The sequence below is a fragment of the Lepidochelys olivacea genome (assembly GCF_965140295.1).
Source record: "Lepidochelys olivacea isolate rLepOli2 genome assembly, chromosome: 4".
NCBI classification, from domain to species: Eukaryota; Metazoa; Chordata; order Testudines; family Cheloniidae; genus Lepidochelys; species Lepidochelys olivacea.
The window spans coordinates 23,588,755-23,616,740 of record NC_140414.1 but is presented as its reverse complement, the minus strand read 5'-3'; the positions used below and the strand labels follow the sequence as shown (position 1 = coordinate 23,616,740).

The 27,986-nt window shown below is 43.0% G+C and overlaps 1 protein-coding gene across 1 annotated transcript; it reads left to right on the top strand.

Moving 5' to 3' along the window:
* The first annotated feature begins 1,352 nt into the window (after positions 1 to 1,352).
* Positions 1,353 to 24,742, top strand: HPSE (heparanase). The gene is made up of 12 exons (XM_084626354.1): positions 1,353 to 1,542; positions 4,663 to 4,808; positions 6,849 to 6,974; positions 7,619 to 7,792; positions 9,981 to 10,152; positions 11,198 to 11,245; positions 14,545 to 14,638; positions 15,304 to 15,410; positions 16,846 to 16,960; positions 20,304 to 20,422; positions 21,421 to 21,567; positions 22,491 to 24,742. The coding sequence occupies exons 1-12, from the start codon at positions 1,370 to 1,372 to the stop codon at positions 22,648 to 22,650; spliced, it is 1,581 nt and encodes a 526-aa protein (XP_084482480.1). The 5' UTR covers positions 1,353 to 1,369; the 3' UTR covers positions 22,651 to 24,742.
* The last annotated feature ends 3,244 nt before the right edge of the window (positions 24,743 to 27,986 follow it).

Genomic DNA, 27,986 nt, shown 5'->3' with positions numbered 1-27,986 from the left:
CTGCCTTCCTTTTTTTCATCTAGAAAAAAGGGCTAGTGCCCTAAGACCCGTCTCCCAGTTTTGAACATTAAGAAGTTTGCAAAGCGAGTTGAAAATGACAAGTACAGTAAATTGTTATAATGAGCTCTAGTGCTCCGGTCGGGCAGCCTTTTCGCTTATCTTCAGCATCAAGGTTTTGTGGGCTACTAAAGATACAATAGAGTCTAGGACTTGCATAGCCAAAGTCCACCACGTTTGGATTCAGTGTGCAATCCGACAATCACTCAGCTCAAAAGCTGGAAGGTAAATAGTGTGACTAGGTGAGATAGGGAAATATAGAGAACAATGCTAGCAAAAGTACAAAGAATCTCTGCTTAGAGTTGTGTGAGCACTTCCACAGCAAGGCAAAGGGTAGATCTGGAAACAAACACTGACAGGCCATAACTAAACTCAAATACAGTAGTTGCCTCTTCTGTGCCTGTACTAATGACTTTACTTTTGTGTTTGCTGTAATAATAGTCCTGTACTTCACTGAATCCTTACGCAGTTGATTCATTCATAAGGTTGGGTAACCCGTACCACATTCCAATCAACTACTAGAATGTGAATTACTCTGGCAGCTATTCAACACAGGGTGTCTCCCTGCTGCCCTGCCCAGTGTATCCATACACCATTAATCGGCTCCCTGCCCTTGGAACCATAGTATTAACCCAAGCACCAGCGAAGCCTGGAGAGCCATTAACAATCTTCTTATGCTGGGAGAGCAATGAATTTGACCCAGGCTGTCAACACACGTGGGTTAGTTTGCTCTGGTGGGTCTTGCTCTGTAGCTGAACTGCAGCGGGGAGGTGGCTGACTAGGAACATCTGAAGGCTTGTGCCAGCCCGAGGCCTGCGGTTTCCCTGCCTTTGCTCCCAGAAGCGTTGAATTCCTGCAGTGCAGGGGCGGGTGCGAACTCAGGCTTATTTCAAAAGGCCTCTGGCTCAAGAACTTCGTTTTCAGATGGGAAGCGGCCTGGATTCCCAAGGGCAGCGCATCTTCCTAGCCCTCCTCTGCATCCCGCACCATGGTCCCAGGCATGTTCAGAACAGCCTGCGGGGAACCATGAGCCCGGATCAATCCCTTGTGCAAGCCCCATCGGCGGGGCGGGGGGCAGAGAGCCGCTTATGCCACGAGAGCGCCGCCCCCGGGGGCCAGGCCCAGGCTGGAGAGCGTGGGCCCCGGGGGGACGGGGCACGGCCCGCCCGCAGAGCGCCACGTGGGGCTGCCTCGGCTCCGCCCGGCCGCCGCGCACGTGCGCCAGGGGGCGGGCTGGGGGCCGCCCCGCGGGCCGGGAGCGGCGAGCTGCGGCGGGCGGGCGGCAGCGGCGGGCGGGACCGGCGGGGCGAGGATGCTGCGGCGGCTGCTCTGGCTGTTGCTGGCCGGGGCGGCGGCGGCGGCCGGCCCGGCGGTGCTGAGCGCCGAGCTGCGCGGCGAGCCGGCGCGGGAGGTGAGCCCGGCTTTCCTCTCCCTCACCATCGATGCCAACCTGGCCGCGGACCCCAGGTTCGTCCCCGTCCTGGGGTAAGTGACCGCCCCCCTCCCCGCTGCCTCCCGGAGAGGAGCAGCGATTTCCTCCCCCCGGGTGGAAAGACGGGGCCAGCTAGGGGCGGGAGCGGCTGTGACCCCCCGCCCCCGTCTGCAGCCGCCAGCCCGGCGAGGTCAGAGGGGAGCCAGAGTCTGTCCTCTCCCCTGCCCGGGTCCAAACGGTCCTGCCAGTCCCGGGGTGGGTGCGTCCATTACATATACACACACACCCCAGCCAGGTGCCCAGGGGACCCTGCCCGGCTCTCTGCGGCCCTGCTCTCTGCGGCCCAGCCCTCTGCCTTACCCTGTGGTAGCCCCCGTCTGCGCTTTGCGTTCTCTCCCCGGGCGCGGGACGGCCTGGGGCCAGCTACCGCCCAGCTCCGTCTAAGCAAGCACCTTTATTCGTAAGGGAATAGCATTCCAGAGGAAACGTGTGAAAACCAGCCGCGGTTCCTACCCACCTGCTAGAAGCTTAGCCGAGGTCACCTAGCCGACCTGTGGGGCCCTACTAGCCCAATGTTTTTCCAGCCCTTCTGCAAGGCTTGGAGGTATCCTGGGGCAGAAAATCCTGTCTATTTGCTGAATGAAAAAGGAGGACGAAGGCCCTGTGTCAGTTCAGGCTCCACTCTTTATACTAAACTCTTTAGTAGACCCTAATGGGGTCTTCTGGGCAAGGACATCTAAACTGCAGTTTTATAGCCTCACAGTCTGAGCCCCGTGAGCCTGAGTCAGCTGTCCTGGGCCAGTCATGGGTGTGTTGTTGCAGTGTAGATGTACCCATTGGCAGGAACACAGGGTGGAGGGCGTTCACAGGACAGCTGCCCATGCTGTACTTGTTCTGAGGATAAACAAGGTGCTTTGTCCTGCAGGGCTGTAACTCCAACAGCTTTTGGAGTTACAGCACGTTTTCATCAGCACAAAATCCCACAGGATTTTTTTTAAACTGAATTAAAGAGAGCAGGAGAACTGAGCAGAGAAAAAGGTAGGGCTGAGGTACACTGACAGGAGAACAGTACAGCTACCAAGGATCGGATGAGGGCCAAACACCACAACACAAAGGAAGCAGAGTCCAATGATCGAGAGGCTCCTGAACTCACAGCCTTCTAGCTCCTCCACCGAACAGGGTCATGAAGTGAGCTGACCTCCCACTCCTGGTGCAGCTTTGGACTCTCCTCCCACTTATGTCTTTTGCTTCAAGTGGAGTGAAACAAGTGGAGGAGGCTCTGTCACTGCCTGAGGCTGAATCTGCACCTGCTGGAAAATGCAGTCCTCCAGCTCAGCAACCCAGCCCTTCTAAGGAAATACACCAAATAAACCAACCCATGTTTAATCTTCACCAGAGTTTTTCCTCTCTCCTGTTTTCCTTCTGCTCTCATTCTCCATGTTGCTCCTGCCCCCCTCTCCCACTTTCACTCCTCCTGCATCCACAAATCTTTTCTTTTTTACCACCTGTCTGTTTTCTGTCTCTTTTATCTCTCGCCTTGTCTTTTGACTTCCTCTTTCCTGCAGCTGCTTTCATCCTCCTTGTCTCATTTCTGTTCTCTACATCCCCTTACTCTTAGTCCCCATTCCTTTGTTTCTCTTTTTCTCCCCCTCACGCTGCCTCACTCATCTTTTTTTTTTTTCCTGGCCCCTCTGTTGCATTTTCCTTTGCTCGGTCTCAGTTTTACCTTCATCTCACAGGGGTGTTGAGGATTAATGTGTTAATATTTGACTTGCTAAGCACTTTCTTCTCTCAGGGCTTGGGCCTTGCCATCTTTTGGGATCCCTCCTGTTGCTTGGCCACTGGAGATGGTCTCCCATGATGTGGGAGTCTTCCTTCTAGTTAGCTGCAAAGAAAGTCTGCCCTTCTCTTCCACTGCCTGAGCTCTGGTAATAAGAGCCTGGAGCCACTTGCTCAGGCAGTCATCCTTTTTCTACTGACAGTGCACCCAGCAGCAAGGGGGTGGGGGAGGGAAGGGCAGGTATCTTCAACCTGCCTCAGAGATGGGGAAATAATTCCCCAGCCCATGGCCTAGTACACTTCTAACCTCTCTGACATTCAACAGCAAAGTGAAAGTGGAATGAACGACAAACGTCTAATCAGAGAGTTCATGATTCAGGCTCTGCCACAAAGAGGAAGTAATTGGTGTCTGATAATCTCCTGCACAGTTGTTCCATAACAGATAACATTGGTGAAGCACAACATTGTTGTCTCTGCCGCAAGGTCAGACTGAAGAGGGGCAGTCTTGTTTCCTCCTTTGCAGTAGCTGGGCTCAAGGAGCATGTTCCCTGCACGTTACTCCAGCTGAGAACCTGCGCAATCTGTGTGTAATTGTGTAGACCAGTTTAATTTAAATAGGTTTTTTCATCTGTTGAGTTAAATTGATGCTAGCCCCTGTGTGGACTCTGTTTTTGGTTTAAGAGTGACTGGCTTCAGTGTTGCTTAGGTCAACTAGGAATCAAAATTTTAAAGTAATTTTAAGTTAAACCAGTGCCCAACTTTCTTATGTAGGTAAGGCCCTGGTGTACTCCAAACTGCTGGTTACAATGCTTCCTCATTTCAGAAAAAGAGAAGCAGGGGCAGAACAAATGAAATCCCCCCAGCATTCAAACATGACATTAAAGTGCTGTCATCCTTTCCAATTGTTGGAATTTTTGGAGAGGGAAGGTGGGGAAAACTACAACAAAACATAGAAAAAATCCTTCATTTGCAAAGGATACTCCCAGTCATATCATTGACCATTTTCATCAAAAGTGAGGACTTTCCGTGGAGAGCAGCTGCCTGACCTACAAAATCATTGATGACTTAGTCAGAAATCTGCTAACCCTATGATCTAGTGGCAGCCCTGCTATATGATGCAGGGGGTTGATGTATGGATTGGGGTGTGCTGGAGGTAACACACTCAACCCATGGGTGTAAAAGGAGGCAAAGAGTGACATATGGTTAAGGGGAGGTATAAAGAGAGGAAAGGGAGGGGAATTCCTGCAATCCCCACACCGCCTGAGGCCACAGGCTGCAAAATTTACATCTGGATCTGAATGTTTCTGATGATCAGACCCATCTCTACAACTAATTATGGTCAGCTTGACTGTGATGAAGATGTTTGTTCCATTTCTCAATACTCCCTTCTCCAGCTCTCCCAAACTGCGCACTTTAGCAAGAGGTTTGTCTCCAGGCTTCTTGAGATTTGGTGGCACCAGAACCGACTTCCTGATCTTCAATCCAGAGAAGGATTCAACTTTAGAAGAGAGAGACTTTTGGGAACCACAGGTGAATCAAGGTAAAACTGATGGCAACATGTTAACCATGAAAATGTCTTTGATTTAAATTAATTAAAATGTGCTTTAAAGCATGCTACAGATACAGTAAATACAGGGAGAAGCATTCCAGTCCATGCTTACTTGTCAGTAGACTCGCCTGAAGTTGACAGGCATGTCCCGTGTCCTGCAGGACTCCTAGCTGCTGGGAAAGGAAAGCACAGGTGAGTGGAGCCTGCCCTAGAGCTACAACTAAGTGAAGCCTCCAACTTAGTGGGTCAGGGCTGTTTAGAAGATTCTTCTCTGCATAGGTCTTTAGAAGCATCTTCCCTCCTACCCCTTCCATTCTGTTCTGTCTCTTCTCTTACCACCGCCCCAGTACTTAACAGTCTGCAGTCTCCCTTTCCCCATCAGCTGTTTCCTTGGGTTTCTTTACATTATGAGCTCTTGCAGGGCCTATTTGTGTGAACAAAGCCTAGCGCATTCTGACTGGTACCAGAGTACAAAAAACAAGCGATAACAATTGAGATGCAGGGTGGAAAACCGGTTACTTTACAGACAGAATCCCCACCTAACAGTTGGGAAATCTACCTTTCTACTGGGTTGCTGTTCCATACGATGTATCAGAACAGTGTTCCCAGCCTCTGCTTTCACCTATAGGAGCTAGAAAATTGCAGCTATATCTTAAAAATAAAGCACTAACTGAAAAAAATAATTAGGTGGAAGAGAGGAGATTATTCTGCTTTATTTTCTTGTGGTAATTTGCAAAAACACTCCTCTTTGGCCTATTTCTGATCCCATTGAAGACAATGGTTTTCTTCTTTCTTAGGGCAACTTGAAAAGCAACATTTAAAGATCAATGTCCAGGTTTGTCATCCACTCTGTCAGCTTCCAGTGACATGGAATGAACTAAGGCTGTCCCTCTGGAGAAGGCTCTTAGGGGAGAGCAACTCACTAGATGTTCCAAGGTTTACTCCCAATTAAGGGGAGCAGAGTTAGGACAACATTGATTGCTCTAGAAAATCCCACCCTTATATTTAAATAGCCTGTATACATTTTTTTTTAAATAAAATATCCCACACTTTGCTTCTAGACAGATGGCTTGCGTATGCCAAGTTTTAGCATCTGATGAATTTCACTGAGAATTTATAAAGTTGGGTTCGCTAATGAAAAGCCTTGAAAAAGCAATCTGTACAGTGTTACTAGTGGGTGTTGTTAAATTGAAATATTCCCTGTACTTTGTCCTGCTCTCTTGCAGTGTTTATGAATGTACATCCTCCTCAGTTTACTGTCTGACGGTGTCGGTGTGTGGTTTATGGGTTCAGTCATTTTAAAAAAAATATTGCCTGAAGAACAAACTTAACATTTTCAGAACTTCTGCCAAAGCCTTTTCCTCTTATAATGAGATCAGCAGTTCTCACTGCATCAACCAGGAAATGGGTTTTTCCTGTTTTGTACAATGAGAGCTGCTGACCGTGCCATCTTCCTGCACTCTGGTTCTTTATTCAAATGGCACATTGTCTGTCTAGTTGCTTTGCATACAAGATTTAAAGACATTAGCATGATAACTCAGAGAACTGCCTCCAGCAATAACCAAAGAATGTACCAAATTATAGCCACCCATAATCCAAATTCATCATATTCCAACATGGTCAGTCAGTCTCCACTCTAAATGTTTTAAAGATAAGATGTGCTTTGCACATATTAAAGTGCTTTCCTGTAATGGGAATACTTTTGTTAGAACTGGCAAAGATGTTAAAACCAGTAGAAACACAGTGAGTGCTGTCACTGTAAATGCTAAGTATTTTTAGCTGTTGATAAGACACCTGGCTTTATTTGATTGTAGAGGGCGGAAATATCAACCCAATCATTCTTCTTTCTAACATTTAATGTACTGAACTCGGCAGGAGGATTCAGCCTACAGAAATGCATGAATGAGCGGCTCTGTACAAACTTAACTATGTTTCTTTATGTGGAATACAATCCTCCATTTATTGTAACCTAAGCACAATCCTATGAAAAGTTTATTATTGTGACATGTTGTGGGTTTATTTGGCCTGCAGGTATTTGTGGAGTAAGATCCATTCCTACTGCTGTGGAGGAGCTACTGCTATCTCAGTGGCCCATCCAGGAGAAGATACTCCTTAAGGAACAGTACAGGAAAAAATACAAAAACACCACCATTACAAGTAAGATATTTGTGACAATACCTGTTAATTGGAAGGTCACTCTTGTGCTGTGACTTGCAACTGTGATGTTGCAAACCTATTTGAGTTCTAGGGCAAAATTTTCAAAAGATAAGTCCCATATTCAAAAGAGACTTTGACCATTGGGCTCCTAAACGTCTTTGAAAGTTTACATAGACAAGGTGGGTGAGGTAATACCTTTTATTGGACCAACTTCTGTTGGTGAGAGAGACAAGCTTTCGAGCCACTCGGAGCTCTCCTTCAGGTCTGGAGCTCTGTGTGGAGCTTGCAAGCTTCTCTCTTTCACCAATAGAGGTGGTCCAATAAAAGGTATTACCTCACCCACCTTGTCTCTAGTATCCTGGGACCAATGTGGCTACAACAACTTTGAAAGTTTTGCCACTGGGGTCTGTTTTCTGATTTAGTATTTTGTCAGTTGCAATGGGAGTTGAGAGGATGCTCAGCATCTTACAGGATAAGGTCTTGAGACTGTAAGATTGTTGGGGCTGTAAGTGCTACGTACATCTTCAGCACTAATAGAACAAATATGCAGCCTACTCATTGTGTTGATTATTTGTTTTAAGTCAATTGGTACTTCAGAACTTTGAAGAGAATAATTCATTTTCCCCCCTCCTTTCTTCTTACAGAAAGTACAGTGGACATTCTGTATAGCTTTGCAAAGTGTTCAAAGCTGGATCTGATCTTTGGCCTAAATGCCTTACTTCGAAAAGGTGGCTTGCAGTGGGATAGTTCAAATGCTCAGTTGCTCTTGGATTATTGTGCTTCCCAACATTACAACATGTCTTGGGAACTTGGGAATGGTAAGTGCAGAGCATGAGAGGGGTGTGTGTTAGATTTAGGGTAGTCATAGTAGGTATTATGCTGAGAGGTACTGGTGACCACATCGATCACAAATCTCCGAGATTGGATGTAAGCTCACCCAGCATTTAACACAAGGAAGAGTTAATCAGAAGCCCCCTTCACCCGAGACACAGAGAGGTTGTGAACCTTCCTGGGAGTCTGGACTGAGGCCATATCTACACTACAAAATTAAGCCAACCTAGCTTACATCAGCATACAGCCGCTGCAGTAATTACATTGCGTGTGTGTGTCTGTGCTTTGCTCCTTGTGTCGGAGGTGCACGTCCTCACCAGGAACATTTGTATCGATTTTACTGTCAGGGTAGGGCATCGTGCAATGACTCCTGAAAGTCACTAACAGTCGACATGAGCAATGCAGTGTCTATCCTGACACTGCGTCGACCTAACTACTTTGACCTTGCCTGTATGTCGCTCGTGCAGGTAGAGTTAAGATGGCGTAGCGGGGCAGTTACGTCGGCAGGAGCAAAATTTAAGTGTAGGTGCTTCCATAGTTAGGTCAACATAAGATGTCTTGGGTCGACCTAACTCTGTAGTGTAAACCGGACCCGAGTGGGCAGAATGCTTTTGCTGAGTATTTGGATAGGGGTGTGTGTTTGAGGGAAGGGGGAATACACAGAAACTGAGGACAGAACAGAGAGGGAGGCAGAGGCAAAAAGCAAGAAAACCAAGCTATATCCCGTGAGCATAGTGTGACCCTAGAGAAAGCTAGAGAGAGGGCTTTTGAGTCTGTTGGGTAAAGAGGCCTGGGGCTGTAAGCTAAGACATTGCTCCTTTTGTTCTTGGTTTCTCCTGCATTCGGTGAAGCAGGACTTTGTATGTTCCTTGTAAATAAACCAGATTGCATCAAAGAAAATACCCCACTCTCACCAATTTCTGCTCACAACTGGACCATCCTCAGGACCCCAAACCTCGAGTAGCTGCTTGGATCGAAAAGGGGCCACAGTATTTTGTACATTCCACTGCTGCAAAATTGCAGAAAACTCTTGCCTGCAGAAACCCTGTCAAACAAAGGCAGATTTTTGTGCCTGCATCTCACAGTTTTGCAAACTGATCCATAAAGCTGGAATTTTAATAGTTGTCAGATTGTTCCACAACTAGAGATGGGATGAATCACAATTTTGGGATATCCAGGTAACACTTTGTGGCAGTTGGAGTCCTAGAGATCCATAATGGCACTGGCCACTGTTGGAGACAGGATACTGGGCTAGATAGACCATTGGTCTGACCCAGGATGGCAGCTCTCATGCTCTTATCCTGAACATCAATAACTGCAATCCATTAGGGAGCCACAGTGGGAGAAAGCAAATTACAGGGAGCAGGTCTGGGGTTAGGAAAAGCAGGGTGTCAGCAACAGTGACCAAGGGGCACTGGCTAAGTGGGAGGGGATTTCTGGTAATGCAGTAGAGGGAAAGAGCATTTGTATACCAATTTTTGGGAATGGGTTGGCTAGCAGTAGGCTGTACTAGGCAAGGGGCAGGAGAAGGGACTCTGGATTCAGGTGACAAGAGGGAGACGAGTAGTGGAACACAGCAAAACAAGTCTCTAATAACAGGATAGGGGGAGGTTCTCTGGGGCTGAGAAGAGAGGCGTAGCAGGCCAGGAAATGGGAGAGAGCAAGGTGAGACTGGAAATATTTCCTACCACATAGCAATGGCCATTAATTTCTACAATGAAAAATGTTCAGGAACAGCTCTGTTTGATACAAATCCAAATAAGGGCATATTTTATGGGGAAAATGGGTGAGATCTTAATCATGACTAAGAGAAGCAGTGGAAGACCTACTGCTTGAATTGTTTTAAATCAATTCTCTGTTTGTAAAGTGCTTTGGCATCCTCAGATGAAAGGTGCTACAGAGGTGCAAAATATCATCATCGTTACTTATCCAAACTAATTTAGACAGAGGTCTGGAAAACGTACTATATGGAACAATCCTTCCCTGGGAGGGCCTCCTGTAGATGTAATAGTCTCTCCCGTCTCTTTTTTCATAGCTTATCGACTGCCCAATTGTGTAGCTAACTTTCTGTAAGTTGGTTGGTTGTTACCGCTGTGCACATTTTGAATGAGTCATATGTTTGTTCTGGTGCGCTACTGACGAACAGTCTGTGTGTATATGTTTGTTTTTTTTCAGAGCCAAACAGTTTCAGGAAGAAGTCTGGCATCTATATTGATGGTTCCCAACTAGGGCAAGACTTTATTCATCTGTATCACCTTCTGAGAAACTACAGCAGTTACAAGAATTCAAAACTTTATGGCCCTGATGTTGGTCAACCACGGAAAAATACTCAGAAGTTGTTGAAGAGGTAGCAAAGCAGAAACCTGCCGTCACAGGCTTGATAGGAGAAGACAATATGCTGAGCGTAGAATGCAGATGTGTATGGGAGGGAGGACTGAGAATTTAAGGGGTCTGATGATTCCATAGTTAGACCATGCCTAAGGTGTTAGGATACCGAAAAATTAGATTTGATTGAGAATGAATTCTGTTTTAGTTTTATGGAAAACTAGAGCCAACAACTGTCTGCCTGTCAGAGTCAGATTGAAATCATAACTGCATTGCCAGAGAGTAAGGGCTAAATCCCAGCTGGTGTAAATTGGGTCAGTTCTGCTGATGTAAATGGAGCTACTCTGATTTATGGCAGAAGCTCTGGCCTTAAAGGGGTGGCAGAAACTCACTAACCCACACACCTTTCAGTCAGCACCAGAAAAGTGAGTCCCCACCTTTCAGCAATGATTTAATAAGAAATGCTGTGGCAGTCTCTTACCGCTTTATTATTCATTATTTTTGCAAAATATTTTTCAGTACATCTAGTATACTGTGAAATATTACCAGAAATAAGTGACATAAATTGAGTATAATACATACAACAAATTTTAGAAACAAACTCAAGGGAAGGAGGAAGGTAGAGCAGGGTATTATGAATATTTTTTTAAATTTACATTAGGGTGTCTAAAACACATGAAGCATCAGTGAGATTGCAGCATTTGATATAATGGAAAGCTGGTGCTTTAGGTTTTTATACATCTGATATACATTTTATACATTTGATACCAGTCAAAAAGCCCCAAGTCCACTTCTGCTGTTGTCGCTAAATCGTGTTTAAATAAAAGTTTTAACTAGTGTCTTGCATGTGAGAATCTCAAAGTACTGCACAAACATTAAATAACCCTCAACAGTCCACTGGTGTAGGTAAATGCTACTAACCCCATTTTATAGATGAGGTAAACTGAGGCCCAGAAAGGCTCAAGCTCACTCAGCTAGTCATTCTCAGAGGCAGGATTAGTTTTCTGCAACTCTGTTTTGTGCTCATAGCCCCACAAAATAATGGAGTTCTTTTTGTTTATTGACAGCTTCCTGAAATCAGGAGGTAAAGTAATTGATTCCGTTACCTGGCATCAGTAAGTATTAAGTATCTATTCAGTTGCTATAGTATTAATAGATACAGATTTTTGTGAAACCTTATTGATTTTGAATACCATGATGGCGAAAGTAGAAAAACGTCAGTTGAAACAGCAGTTCAACACACACCTGCTCACTGTGGAACTCTGTCCCCGTCGAGTGGTGGGTAGGACACAGAGAGAAGTTGATGAATTTGCATACAAAGTGGGGTCTTAGCTCATGCAGTAGAGCCACAAGCTCCTAGAAACAAAAGTCCCAGGTTCAGTCCCCACTGCCAGTTACTCATCTGGCAGCGTGATGTTACACCAACCCTATGTGGTGTTACACCTATCTTGCTTTTAATAAAAAGAACAACAAAAGAAATCTTGTAGGGCCCTAGCTTGCAACCCAACTGAACATGGGAGGGGGGTGTTTCATGGTAGTAAGCAGGTTTTGCAGGATCAGACCTTAAAGACTGACTGGGGTCCTCTTATTTCAAAATGATTCAGCAATACAGCATATTGCAACAATGTTATTCTGCAAGTCTCTTGGCTTTGCATGTGAGAAGGGAGGGTGGAATGTAGTTGGAGGTGAAATATTAGTGCTAAAATGCCAGTGAAGGATTTAATTGGCAGCATTTGTAAACACAGATTGTGACTTTTTTTCTTAATTTTTATAAGGTTTGCTTGGTAGGTGTTGATGAGGATTCTCTATGGTACCAGACTTTTGACAATTCCTGAATGGAAATGTTGTGTCTCTTTCCAAAATGCCAGTCTATTTCTTCTCCTTCCCACCATGCTGATATATCCCATGACTCCTCCAATGCTGTGCATGGAGTTTCCCCCATGATTTTACCTCTCCTTTCCCTGTTCTGAATAAACAGTATATATCAAGAGAAGAAATTTTTAAAATGTTAGGATTGTCAAACAGGCCTTTTGGCCACACCAGTTTTACTATCCAGTCCCCATATCACTGACAATCAATGGCTGTGCAGCTCCAATAGAGGTGGAAAGATGTAGTGGCATTCCTGAGCATTTTATAATGTAAGGATAGCCAAGAGTCTACTCACTGTGGCTGTGCACAGGGCTCCATGTGATTAGTAAGCCTACGTGTGCAATGATCACAAGAGAGATCCTTCCATCCTGTTAACAGGGAGCCAAGAAGTCATAGCAGGTACATTTTTCAAAGCAATGCAGGGAGTTAAGCAGGTTTTCTGACCAGGAAAGGGTGGTGTTCCAACAGACAAGGTCTCGTGGGCTTTTGCGTATGTAGCATTTTGACAGGCACAGCCGATGGCATATGCAGACTGAGCAGCAGCCCAGGTTGTCTCAAAGCTCCACAAATGCTACAGAACTTGTAACAGAATAGACTTTCTGACTTGGAGGTGAACGGGGCTTTGCTGGCATAAAGGAGGAGGAAGAGAGAGTCTTACTCACCTTTGATTAGTAATTTGCACTTTCTAGCTAATAGTTCACTCTAAACAGCACAAGGAACTGTCCCAGATGAAACAGCCATATCAGAAACGAGAGTAATGCCACAGGGTAACTAATTATGCAAATCGCTTAACAACTAAAAGAGGAGCATTAGGGATGGATGCTGTTCATTGCAAAAACACCATTTGCAATTCAAGGAAGTTTGTCTGTTGCCCCAGTGGAAGCATGATCCAGCTGCCCCTTGGCTGCCACACAGGCTTTGGCTAGTAGAGATAATAAGTCTGAGGGAGAGGAAAGGGGAGAGCCATATCCCTGAGGATAAGACCCAGGTGGTCTACCTGAGTTTGAGTGCCCTGGGGTGCCAAAGGATGCTCCTGTCCAGCTGTTGCTGAGGCTCTGGAGAGCAGGGCCGCACCAGCGTTCCAAGCAGGTGCTTGGGGCGGCAGCTAGAAAGGGGCGGCAGTCCATGTCCCGCGGCAGCGGTAATTCGGCGGCAGCTCCTCTCTCCCGCCGGCCATGGAGAGGTCTGTCATTAGAGACAGTGAGACCTAGGGACCAAGTCAAATTGGCCTGCCCTACCTTGCCACAAAAGGAGCATATATTAGCTTATCGCTTCACTGCCCTCATGGTCATCAACCATTTTAAACATCCCGGTAGGTAGGAGATCTGTGCTGGAACTGAGCCATATTCTCTGTTGCACCAGCTTGCCTCGTTAAAGTCAGTTGTGCTGTGTGAGTGCAACTGAGAATTCAGGTTTCAGAGTAGCAGCCATGTTGGTCTGTATCCACAAAAAGAACAGGAGGACTTGTGGCACCTTAGAGACTAACAAATTTATTTGAGCATAAGCTTTCGTGAGCTACAGCTCACTCCATCGGATGCAGTACATGGTGCCACAAGAACTCCTTTCCATTTTACTGAGAATTCAGCCCACTCAGAGAGAAACTAGTCTAGAGAAAATTCCGGAAACCATCACCAAGAGCACAAACTAATGCCACCAATGTAGTGTGTAAATAGGGATAGTAACAGGAGCCTTAGGCAACATGGGTTGGTGCTTTACATTCTGCATTTTTCTTCATTCCTTGTGCTTGTTCAAGTTTAGTGTAAACAAAACCCCTTCAGGCTGAAGACTAACTTTTTCCACTCTGAGAATTACCCACGCAATTACCATTAATACAACTTCAGCTGCATGGTTAAATTCCCATTCACGTTTGACAATGTGCCTCTGATAGTCTTAACTCTCCTTGGGACCCAACCCAATGTGCAAATCATAGAAATATTATCTGAATTGCCAGTTCCCATGTATGTGTTCTAGTGATGTTGTTTTTAAGTGTTGACATATGGGCAAAGCTTTATAAAATAGGACCCTAATTTAGGAACGCACTTAAGAATGTGCATAACTTTAAGCATGTTCCTAGGTCTCCTTGTCACCAATAGGACTTAAACACATGCTTAAGTGCTTTCCTGAATAGAGATGCTTTCCTGACTCTGGGTCTATATTGTTCAAGATCCCAGGTCATTATCACATAATATTATAGAGCTGTAATGTATTTTTAAAATGTAATACACTTCAAAAAAACCTTTTTGATTAAGGTTTGTAAAATAAAGAAACTAATTAATACAACTCTACATAAATGAACCCCCTAAGTTAATTAGATAGACAAATAATATTTCACTCTATGCAAAAAGTCTGCCTTAATAATAGAGCCAGCAACTAACATAGAAAAGTGATTTTGATACAGAACTCATCTACAGTTGGGAGTGTTGCTGGAATATTTTAGGACATTCAGGTTCTGTGTGAATGGGGAGAAGTAATTTGTAAGAGAGGCAGTGTAACCTTGGCTGCGTCATTTATTTTTGCTTGCTTGGGGTGTCTCTTAACTTTTCAGTTACTACGTAAATGGACGTAGCGCTACCAGAGAGGATTTCTTGAGCCCTGAAGTGCTGGAAACCTTTATTACAGCAGTAAAAGATGTTCTTCAGGTACAATGTTATGTTAAATTGTCTGTGCACTCCGCAACCATGGTGATGGGCATATAAGAACCAGAATAGAAATTGTTGGCTAGCGATACAGCTAAAGACTCTCAATGTTTAGATGCCGTATTCATTGTAAATAATATAACAAATATCAAAAATGCCAACAACGTTTGATCTCAAGGCCTTGCTATCTACTAAGCATAAGATTGAACATATTATAAACCATGAAAATGAATTTATAGTTATTTGTTCATGCCATCATAGCCCCAGAAATGAAATTTATGGCCAGATTCCGCCACCTTACTTGCACTAAGTAGTACCTTATTCCCAGAGTACTCCTGCTGATTTCAACAGGACTACTTACATAGTAAGATACTGCGTGTGAGTAAGGGTTGCAGAGTCTGGTCCTGATTTAATTTAGATTTGGGAATCTATTATTTAATATATGTGAGTTTAAAAAAAACAACACGTTATTTCTTTCCCCTACTCCTGTTAATCAGAAATCTTATGGAGCCTTGCCTCATTAAATATGGTCATATTAGGAGGCCCTGAAAGTCATATGATCTCTCTAGAGATCAGTTCTAAAGCACATAATTGTGACTATTTATTTAGGCACAGCCATGTATGCACTTACTTTCCTCTCTTTATCCTAATGACACAACATTCTCTAGATTGTTGATGGAACTGTACCTGGTAAAAAGGTGTGGTTAGGAGAAACAAGTTCAGCCTATGGCGGTGGAGCTCCCAGACTGTCTAATACATACGTTGCCGGCTTTATGTAAGTAGAACAACATGTATTCAAAGTTACTGGTACTCGGTTTTTTTTCTGTAGGGCTCTGGGTTTTTCTGGAACTCCTTCAGTTAAATGACCACCATTAAATGTCCAGCATGTCAGCAACATTTCCCTGTCTGAGTAGGACTGGCTTTCTTTGGAGCCCCATAATACTTCTGCATGCAGACCTGAAGTGGTCACTCTCATGCAAGTTAGTCCCCAGGAACAGAGAAAATTGATCCCAGAACATTCCCTGTGTGAGGGATCTAGCCAAAGACATGTTTTTATGTTAAGTGCTGGCCAGGAAAATGTTTGCTTGACTTTTAACACTGTATAGAAAGGGTGGCTAAAATAAGTGTGGCCTATAGACCATAGTGCAGGGGTTCTCAAACTGGGGGTCACGAGGTTATTACATGGGGGCTTGCGAGCTGTCAGCCTCCACTCCAAACCCCACTTTGCCTCCAGCGTTTATAATGGTGTTAAATATATTAAAAAATGTTTTTTATTTATAAGGAGGGGGGTCACACTCAGAGTCTTGCTATGTGGAAGGGGTCACCAGTGCAAAAGTTTGAGAACCACTGCCGTGGTGCAACCATCGTAGCATTCTTTCAGGTCACTGCTTCATGGGTAAGTTTGGAGGTGTGGCCCAGCGAAACTACAGGTCTCCGCATACTAACACAGATCATACTGGGAAAAAAGTTCTGGTATTGTCCCTAGCTTCATCCATAGCTGGCGCTCCCTCCACTTGTGATGCCAAAATGAGATGCGACTGAAAGAGCAGATCTTCACCATATGTTTGTCTGTGTTTCTTTTTTTGGCCGACAGTGAAATAACTCACCACACGGATGTTTAAATTGTTGCCGCTGGATTTCAATGTTAACGGTTCATTGAAATGAAAGGACAGTGTTTATGCTTTTCTCAGAAGTTTAATTTCAGTCAGTCTGCAGACTCAGGCAGACATAACTGCATTGGTTCACGTATGTTCACGTTTTAGCAACCAAAAAATCTGGAGAATTTTTTTACGGAGGAAAGTCAAAGGCTAGAGCACAAGATGACCTCTTCATTTGAGGCTCCATCTGAACCTTATTGCTTCTGCTCAGGACAAAATCACATGCTGAGCCTTTTAATCTCCACAGGCGGCCGCCTCTCTTTACCCAAGACAAAGATGGTGACGAGAGTTTAAGGAAACAGCACAGTAGAATCAGACAGCTCGTCAAATGGAATGTGAAATGGATTTTCAGAGAGGCTCCTGTCATTTCTGTACTTTGACTTAGTTTTATGTTTTTTTTGTGCTTAGCATTATCATTTTATTTTAATTCTCGTTTCATGTACAAGGCAGCAGAGATGGCATTAACAGTTTAGATCAGCAGTTTTTTCCCCTGTTTATGTTGGGGATGTTTGTATTACCATTTTTCTTTTTTTGTCTCCTGTTCTCTGGCAGGTGGTTGGACAAATTAGGACTGTCAGCCAGAATGGGTATTGATGTGGTGATGAGACAAGTGTTCTATGGAGCAGGAACCTATCACCTGGTGGATGCAAATTTTGAACCTTTGCCTGTGCGTATACAATAGCATTGCCTTAATAATAATCATACATACCGTATATATTTGTATTCTGGTTAAACGTGAGGTGGAAAGAGATGCCAGCTATTTTTACCTCCTTAAAGAGACTCACATGTAGGGTCCTGTCACGTACCAGGGTACAATCCAGACTAATGAGCAGGTGTGTCATCCCTGCCTTGCAGCCTTGGGTGCCTTACAATGCCTTGCTGAAGTAGCTCCCACCTGGGCCACTCACAACCAGCCTTCTAGCATGCAAGCCACACCCTGAGTGTATGTATGTAACTGTAGCTTGCCGGTTACACTCTGGCTCTCACTAGCCTTGGTTATGCTGTAAGGTGACCCCAGCATAACCCCATCCCAGATTTCCCCCCCAGAAATGTATGTCCTGCACTGCCCAGCCCTCTCCTCGACAGTACAAATTATATTAAGTTGGCGGTTCATTTAAGAGAATAATATGCACGCAACTTGTCACCCCAAGTGGAGTTACCCAGCCACTTCAATTTAAACACACTGGATTAGATAAACCAATAAAACAAGTTTATTAACTACAAAGAGAGAAATTTTAAGTGAGTACAAGTAATAAGGTATAAAAGTCAGAAATGGTTACAAGAAAAATAAAGATAAGACTAACACCTAATTTAACTACCTATATAAGATTAAAGCAACGTTTGAAGAAACGTTGCTTACTGCAGTCTTACTGACCAAATTGTGGGATGGGAACCCTCCCCCCAGAGTCCAACGATTGCTTTCTTTGTCCCTTCAGGTACAGTGAATATGATGAGCAGGGAAAGAGAGTGGTGCCTTGGGGTCTTTGTCCCTCCTTGTTATAGTTTCAGTCCGTCTCTTGAAAAACATTTCCAGCTGAGCACTAGGAGACAGAATCTATGTGGAGGGATGTTCCCTGCTGGCTTTTTCTCACCTGATTGAGCTTCCTTTGTTTCCCTTCCTGCTTGATGACTCTGTTTTATACTTAAATGCAAATTAAGCAGAGCACACATTCCTTTGTTTAGGACAGACCTGTTTGCCAAGCTCTGTTTGGGTAGGGCTGTGGAACATGTGTTAATAACATCATAGAGGGAACTCCCACACATATTTTATCAGGACTATACTGACCAGCAAATTGTGAGTTTTCAAATGATACCTTACAAGGCATGCCTTGTACAAAATTGATCACAGTGGCGTGATCACAGGGTTACATTCTCTCACAGTACCCATGTATCTAAAATCAATTAAGTTCTGAATATGGATCACATGCAGTCTAAGAACACAATAGCTAAAGAAAAATAAGGGAAAAATTATGTGCTTGAGCAGCAGAGATGGACCTAAGCCACAATGTTCTATCTAGATACAAACTTACCCAAGTCTTCTGAGGAGTCCTTGCTTTAGTTTGGGGTTTTCTCTAAAGAGTGGTAAATGATTTTCAGGTGTTAATGATTTGAGATGTTTCAACTTAGTTATTTATGTTATGAGCTAATAGCATAAGAATGTTATTTTTAAGAACAAAGCTGTTAGTCCTAATTGTTGAGATAAAAAAGCAACAGAAATGAATACACTTTTTCATTTCCTTATAACATAAGGAGCCAGATTTATTTGGAGTAACTATAAAGGTTCTACTCTTTCTATGAGTGTAGAACTCTCATTAGTGCTAATGGCAATTATACAGGGATGTGGGGAGGAGTAACCGTTCCCATCCTTCTTTCCTACCTTCCCCACACTTAATCTGCTTCCAAGTTGTGGCTGCTACAAATTTGTGAAAAGAGGGCTTATAATGGAAACTGGTGTATATAAGTATGATGCTGTTCTATGCATCCTGCTCATTGTAAGATGTCCCCATGGGACAGGGCTGTGGGGGGATTTGAGAGTTGGTATTCTTTCTGGTTTTCTTTAATCTAGAGTAGATAGTGGGAAATGTATACGACTATAAATAAAGCCAGTTCTCTGGGTTTGCTGGTGAATCACTCATCTGAAAATTTAGATTTTTTTCTATATAGCAGCCTTTGTTATGTAGGGGAAATACCTTTCAGGATCCAGAGGAAATTTAAAAATAAAGAGAGCTTCTATAACAGGCTCATTTTGGAACCAGTTAGCCTTCACATGGTCCTCATAAATATGGTTATGGGGAAAGAAACGAGTCTGCTAAAATTGAACTTGTCTTTTCCCCATGTGTTTCCCAAGCCATATTTACCAAGCTTATCTAAAGTCCATGTTTCTCCTGATGTTAGAACTACAGAGCTATTCTAGCAGAAAGAGAGTTGCAATGTATTCTATCTCCTCTTAAAAAAACAAACCAAGTTAGAAAAAGGGACAGTGCAGCAATATAAAGACATGGGACCCTGATCCTGCTCTCTCAGCATTTTTGCATTAGGATAATTACAGTGACTTCAGTGGAGTTACTCCTGACTCTCTCAGTTGAATGAGTTCAGAATCAATCCCTTGATGTTTATAAAACCGCTTTATTGGAAAAGAGTTAGCGGTTCAAAGGGTCAAGTTAAACAGGGCACAGTTAGAGCTAATTGAGGGTCCATACCAGTGAAGTACTGAGAGCAGCTCAACTCCTGTTGATTTCAGTTGAAGGTTAGGGCACTCGGCACTCTGCAGGTGTTTATCATCGTGCAGGATCAAGACCTGCATCTCCCACTTGAAGGACTCCTGTATCCACCTATGAAGAGAGGAGAGCAAAATAGCTCTAACTATACCTTCTACACTCAGCAAAGCGGAGACAGGATTTTTCTTTGTCACATTATTTGTTGTGAACTTGAACAAATTTGATATGAAAGACATTGCAAAAGAGAGCAGAAAAGCTCTCTTAATTAAACAGAAAAGTCCCTCACCATATACTGCGTTCGCTCTAAGCTGCACGAGCAGGTGCAGTTACCGGATTTTTAGTCATTCTATGTCACCAGCATGTTAGAGTATTCACACTCCCAACAACCTGAGGGTGGCAGCAGAGTGAATGTACAATGAGAACATACAGTGTAAGTGATGAACGTGACTTGCCAAGTTCTTCAATTTAATGGAGGGCGGGTGGTACGGCCACTGCAGACTGTGAGCCCAGCGTGGCTCCATATCCAGCACTGGATGGTGGATCTAGTGGTTTTAGGAGTCTGCACTTAGGTATTAAAAATGAGAGGCTGCAGCCTGCCCTGGTACATGCATACTGGATGTAGCCCTCAAGCTCCTGGCTCGTTATCATTTGGACCTTGTTAGAGTCACATTTTGGACACCCTTAATACAGAGCATGGTGATATTGTATTCTAGTGTCTGAGTGTAATTTGCCTCTTATCTAGAATACCTTGTTTGCCATATGGAAAAATGTTTTGTTTTATATGCAACACAGGATTATTGGCTTTCTCTGCTGTACAAAAAACTGGTCGGTACCAAGGTACTGAAAGTTGGCCTGAAAGGAGCAGATCCGAAGAGGCTTCGAGTGTACCTTCATTGCACGAATAACCACAAGTAAGCATTTTAACACAACATCCAGGAACAAATGAATACAGTAAAAACAGAGGCCCTAATGCACAATGAGCCCATTGTAACCAATGAAAACATTCTGACAGGCTAAACGGCGCTTTGGATCAGGCCCTGCAATTGATCGGCCATTACACAGTGTAACACGTAGAATGGGGAGGGGAGTTCTAGAAAAACATTCAGGAGTCTCTTATGAAACTGTCAACAACTAGGTCCATAAGAATTGCTGTAGTGAATTATATGAGAAGGTATAGGTGATGGTGTGGTTAAAGCCCTGGGCTGGAACTCAGGAAATCTGAGTTTTATTCTTTGCTCTGCTCCAGACATTCTGTGTGACTTTGGGAAGTCACCAAATCTCACTGTGCCTCAGTTTCCCATCTGTAAAATAGGAATTTTTCTCCCCCCCCTCCTTTTGGTCTATCTTGCCTGTTCAATCTGTAAACTCTCTGGGGCAGGGACTGCTTCTGTGTGTGTGTGTGTGTGTACAGTGCCTAGCACAATGGGGCCCTTATTTCAGCTGGTGCTTTTAGGTGCTACCGTACTACAAAAATATCACCACCATTGGGTCCATCCACTGCAATATCCTGCCTCTGGCAGGAGTTACCCTCCATAGAACTAATTCTAAGGAAATGAGAACAGTATACTTGCAGGTGCAACCTTTTACGTCATCTCCTTGTCCTCCATATTGCTCCCTTCATGGCTAAGGCACTGGGGCTATTGGTGTAGACATAGCTGCAGATTCAGCAGCCCATCCCCAGTGTCTCCCTGTATTCTGGGACACGGTGAGCAGTTCATCTCTCTTGGTGCACGGAGGGCACAGACACACACATGGAGTTTGGCCATTTATCCTCTCCCTGGGCAGAGGAACCACAATTGTTCTGGTGAAGAGGGAATGTGATCTGCCCAATTGTGAATACAACTCCTTTCAAGTACTATAATTTTTTAATATGTGACTGTTAATGTGCTTTTCTCTTCTTCCCTTTCAGCCCAATGTACAAAGAAGGGGATGTTACTCTGTTTCTTTTAAACCTCTATAATGTCACCAAACATGTGCAGTTGCCCCATAACTTATCTAATAAGCATATAGATGAATACCTTTTATTACCTCATGGGGAACAGGACATACTTTCCAGGTGAGAATACATTTTCTTTTATTGTAAATTGTACCCTCACTATCATGTAGATGAGCTATAAAAACAGGTCTCTATTTTCAATTTTTTAGGATTAAAAACTAGTTACTTTTATGTTTGGGTTTTTTTTGTAAGTGCTTACTTATAAAATTTGGTCTCCTAACAGCAGGCACTGTTGATAAATGTTATTGATATGATAGCTCAGCAGACATGTAATGACTATTATTGATGATCTGTTTCTGCATTTAATATGGAACATCACAAAAATGTATGAATCAAAAGGCTGCCTGTATCCAAGTTCAATATTTTAGGTTTGATTCTAATCTCAGAACGGTTTTGAACACAGGTTTATCTGTGATGATTTCAGAGTAGTTACTCTTAATTTACACTGGTTTTAGTAAGATTAGAATCAGGCCCTCTGTATTTAACAGCGATAATTAATATTGCTTACACATAAAAATGGTAAGGATCTACCTCCTTAGATTCTAAGGTCACTGTGATCATCTGGTCTGAGTGCACCTCTTTGGGTGTCAGTGGTGTATTAACAGTTTCAAGAGAAACAGAAGCTTATCTGTGCTTTTCAAAGTACATTCTCCACCCAACTTGTGATTGTGAACAGTTCAACAACAAAAAACTTTTACTTTTCAGTTTTCATTAAAGTTACCCCACATAAATGTGTGTGTATATATCATGTACATAAATACATGTAGCTTGCAGGCAGCTTAATACATCTAGTAGACATGCTGCCAGTATCCTGTACACTTGTCAGTCTGTAAGGATGGGGGTATAAGTGGTTTAACTACCTTAAAGCAACATAAATCTGCCTTAATGTCAGCACTTTCCTTCTTTCTTCCAGTCACACCAAGTGAGCTTTGTGTTAGGTGGTCCACAAAACATAACTAACCCAACAACCTCTCTCCATGCAGGTCTGTTCAGTTGAATGGTCATGTCTTAAGGATGGTGGACAACAAAACATTGCCAGCACTTACTAAGAAACCCCTCCATCCTGGGAGTGCTCTTGGCCTTCCTGCCTTTTCATATGGATTTTATGTAATAAAAAATGCAAAAGCTATTGCTTGCATTTAAATGTTGAACACATCCTCACAGGACGGTTGCAGGTGCATAGTGGCTAAAACTCAAGTTTGATACTAGAGGGTCACGTTTTTGTAGTAAGCATTAACTCTGGCAAACTTGCTGCAAATCTGCTGGGGTGGCAGCAACAGCAAAAGCTGGGGGAAGAGAGGGCATAAATGCGTATTGTGTACTGTGTATATGAAGCATATTGATGTAAACCTGCAAGAACATTTTTCCCTACGTTTTGGGAAGGTTGTTTCCTTCCTTTCTTGGGCCCCCAGTGGTCCATTTAGCAGCAAGTCCTTCTCTACTCAGCACACTTCTGTCACAGGAGCTGATTACATTGTGTCTGCAGATCTGCCAGCCAAAGACTTAGATATTCCCTCATCTTCTAGGTTATATAAATTTAAGCACAATTGTTATAGCGGCCTCTTTTACTGAGAGCAGATGAGGTTCATGAGGGCTCTTTTAAAATGTATCCCCCCCCCAGTGTTTTTACTCGCACTGTTCCTTTAATGCCCACAGATGATGGGAGAGCAGGAGACAATCATGGGAAAGCTGCCAATAGTTACTGCAGGTAATGAGCGTCTGACTTTTTTGTGCATTAAGGGATGTCCAAAGCCCAGCTGCACTATTCAACTGTTCGTTATCTTGGGAGTAAGGGATGGAGAAAACAAGCAAAAGGAAGACTAAGAAAGGAAGGATTATCTAAATGGAAGGAGGGAAACAGAGTGAGGGGAAAAAAGCTTAAGGCTTGTCTACGCTTACAAGTGCAGCGGTGCCACTGTAGTGCTTAGTGAAGACAATACCTCCTATGTCAACAAGAGAGCTTCTCCCATTGACATAGGTACTCCACCTCCCTAAGAAACACTCCTGTAGACACAGTGCTGTCTCCAGGGGGAGTTAGGTCAGTATAACTGCATCACTCAGGGGTGTGGATTTTCACTCTGATAAAAATTTTTCTCTCTGCTTTACTGATTTTTCAGGATAACTATGATCTCCTTTTAACCTGCTTCCCTGGCTCATGAATGTTATCAGTTTGGGAAGAAGTTACCTCTAAACAACTTCACTGAGCATATTGACACTTCCTCGTGAAGTCCCCTGATATCACTACCAAGGGCCTGAATTATGATCAGGCAGGATAGTTTCACTAACTGTATACATATGAGGAAGGGAGGGCACAGAGGGTCTGACTCAAAGCCCATTGAAGTCCAAGATAAAACTTCACTGGGCTTTGGATCATGCTCAGAATAACTAACGTGGCTGTAGGAGACAGCTGATTTCTCCCAGTCAGAAATGTGAGCCCTCTCCAAATCTATAAAGCTCAGGAGATCTCTTAAGATTCTTTGGGCCAGCAGAGGTAAATGACAGCTGGAGTCCTCTTCTCTTGGCAACCTTTCAAAGCCATTTTCCTTCTCTTAAACTTACTGCATTCTTCCTATACCTTTACTCAGGAACTATTTATTCTTATATAAATAAATCTCAAAACACAAATAGCAATATATCTTAAAGCACAGATATTGTCTTTGATATTTGTTTGTACATAATTTTCTTAAAACATACAACCTGCTACAATGCAAACTGTGAATGCTTATTTTGAGATATATCAGGAAGAAAGTTTCACATTACTGTATTTTCCGTTTGCGATTTAAATGATACAATCAGGTAAATAAGGAACCAAATTTCGATTTTGTTTTTTAAAAAACCATCAAAAACATACAAATCACTGAAATATAGTTATGACATTTTGTTTAAAAATTGCAATGAAACCAGATAATTTGTGTTCAATTTAAAATATTCATTCTCCAAATTCAGATGGAAGTAAACAGACAGCATAAATTATGAAACATAAATTAGATTTGTAAAGTTCTTAGTTGTAACAGTCTAAAGTTTTGAAAAACAAGTAATAAAATTTCTTTTTTTAGCCTGACGACATGCTTTTCAGGACCGTTCTTAAAAACCAGCAACACAGCCAACCCTGTTTATAGTGACTTTTTAATATTGCATATTTTAAATAAAATTTATATCAGTTTAGTAATTGTGGTTTTCTTTAGAAAAGCAATTTAAAAACTGGAAACACAGCCCTCATTGTTTTCTTTAATGTTGTGATATTTTTATATGTGCACATTTTTAATAAAGTAATTTATATCACGTTTTAGTAATTGTGGTTTTCTTTAGAAGGTTCATTTTTAGCTTATTCACATCTGTGAATTGTACATCCTATATTATAGTCAGATTTCTTTTTCATCAAACCTCCTCCAGCTGCTTTTCTATGATTTCCCATGAGAGTGCAAGAGATAAAAAATAAAAGAATCTCATCTGAAGCACACAACCTTTTATTGTGATTTATATTTTTTGTGGAACATCATAAGAGACACCACCAGACAAACACTGGTTTTACAATTTCAACCAGATGAATATGAAACAAGGGATAGTACAAATGCAAGGGAGCATGGAGATAAGGCTTGTAATGTCAACATGTAAATCAGTGTGAGATGTTTAAAAATGAAACATGTATATTTTTAAACATTCTTTATTAAATAATTATCATTATGGAGGTAACAATTAGTGATATTTAGAACTTGGATAGTGCTTTTCAACCTCAAAACACTTTACCAATGTCATTAATCTTTATAACACCCTCTAAAGAGTACTATATAATGAATAGGAAAGCACTATTAGCCCCATTGTACAGGTGAGGACATGGAGGCAAAGAAGTTAAATGATGTGTCCAGGGCTACAAAGGGTTCAATGTCAGAGCCTGGATTAGAATCCCAGGTTCTCAGCACTGTGCTCCTGTAACTAGATTATGCCCATGTCCCTTCCACTACCGTTGTTGTTGCCTCAGCATCTTACTTTATGGTTTTTTTCCCATGGCATTATAATAAACCATAGGAACTTAATCCAGACTAAGGAATTGGTACGTACATGAGATCATAGCTCATGAATTTTTCCTGTCTCCATTTTAATTATTTTCAAAGAAATTACTTTTTTGTTTTAATACTCGTGGCATTTTTCAGACGTATATGAGAGAGAACAGCAGGAAAGATAAACAGCTTTGGCATGTCACGCTTCTCTCCTCATCCCCAGAATTGGGAGGAAGGGGAATTCAGGTTCACACACCTGACATGGTTCGGTTAAGCAAATGTTAACATAATCATCAAAGTTCTGTGTTTTAAAGTAGTATTTTCCGGACGATGGGCATCTCCCATGAGCTCCCAGGAACTTGCCTAGTCCAGCTACTTAAAGTATGTCCTTAAGCATGAAGCAGGGACAGAGACTGGCTCTCCTTACATTGTATGAAAAAAATGAAGGCAAAGTGTATCTAAGAAGTTTCCAATTTTAAGACACTGAAATTTGGGGTCCTGCTTTGTTAATCACAATGCAGCAGGTTGGGTATATGTCCATGTTAGAGGTACTTGTGAAGGAAAATGACTGGGGGACTTAAAAAACCAGGAAAGAATTAATGGAGCTAGAGACTCCGACTGCAGGGTAACCAGTTAGCAACTAACTGCCTTACGTGATCACCCTCCTCTGTTTAGGGATGGTGCTTACAACATTCCTGCTCTTGAAAAGATAGCAAAATTCTGAGTTGGGCTCATTGGAACCAGAGATTTTAAAATGACAGCTCCCTTTTCTATGGTATTGTCATAAATATAAAGGGAAGGGTAACCACCTTTCTGTATACAGTGCTATAAAATCCCTCCTGGCCAGAGGCAAAACCCTTTCACCTGTAAAGGGTTAAGAAGCTAAGATAACCTTGCTGGCACCTGCCCCAAAATGACCAGTGAGGGGACAAGATACTTTCAAATCTGGAGGGGGGGACAAAGGGTTTGTCTGTCTGTGTGATGCTTTTGCTGGGAACAGATCAGGAATGCAGCCTTACAACTCCTGTTAAGTTAGTAAGTAATCTAGCTAGAAATGCGTTAGATTTCCTTTTGTTTAATGGCTGGTAAAATAAGCTGTGTTGGATGGAATGTATATTCCTGGTTTTGTGTCTTTTTGTAACTTAAGGTTTTGCCTAGAGGGATTCTCTGTTTTGAATCTGATTACCCTGTAAGGTATTTACTATCCTGATTTTACAGAGGTAATTCTTTTACCTTTTCTTTAATTAAAATGCTTCTTTTAAGAACCAGATTGATTTTTCATTGTTCTTAAGATCCAAGGGTTTGGGTCTGTGTTCACCTGTACAGATTGGTGAGAATTTTTATCAAGCTTTCTGCAGGAAAGGGGGTGTAGGGATATTTTGGGGGAAGTGGTCTCTTTCCCTGTTCTCTGTTTAAAACGCTTGATGGTGGCACATACAGTTCAAGGACAAGGCAAAGTTTGTACTTTGGAGAAGTTTTTAACCTGAGCTGGTAAGAATAAGCTTAGGGGGTCTTTCATGTGGTCCCCACATCTGTACCCAAGAGTTCAGAGTGGGAAAGGAACCTTGACAGGTATATTCATGTGAAATGGAGAAATGACATATAGAGATGGATGTGAATCCAAACTGTAGAATCAAATGGCTGGGAACTTTGAGAAAGCATGACTCTGAAACTGGAAGCAGTGGACCATGTGATGAAAGCATCCAGAAGACTTCCCTATGTCTTTGGGTGGAGACAGGTAAAACAGAACAGCAAAAGTTCTTATTGTACCTTATAAAATGATAGTCAAATTGAATATCATATTTGCATCTACAATTTTTGTACTTATTGTTACAAATTCTAAGATTACTATAACATTCTTTCCTCTTTTTGCTAATTTTACTTTTTGCTGATGGTGCATGCTTTTTCTGTAAGACCTTAAAGAGAGCATTTACCAGTCACAGCAGAGGAGCTTAAAATGAACAAATAGCAAGCAGTATGCAGCTGTATGTGTTACAGTTCAGAGCAACTGCACCTGTATTCCCCTTCTGTGATCCAGCAAAGGCATCCACTCTAGGCTTCCGGCTCGCCTGGCCGTCACCTCTCTCGAACTGAGATGGTCTTGTTTCCTCCTGACTGGGCCTGCACAGCCCCCTGACTGTACTCTGGTATCTCCTACAAAAGTCAGACTACCTAACCAGGACTGCTTACTTTCTCTTCAAAGGCTAACAACAAAGTAATTGCCCACACTTATAAGGTACCATTCAGCTCTTCCTCTGCAAACCTATTTTACTCTTAAGGTGAAAACATATTCAGAATTACAAAGGAACCTACATGCATGCCAAAAAGCTTACCACAGATCACAGGTGCTGACTTTCCAACATGTGGGGGGGGGGGGGGCGCTCAACTCCCAGCTCTGCCCCAGGCCCCACCTCACTCTGCCTCTTCCCGCCCCTTCCCGATTACAGTGTGTCCTTACTCCTCCCCAGGGCCTCCTGCATG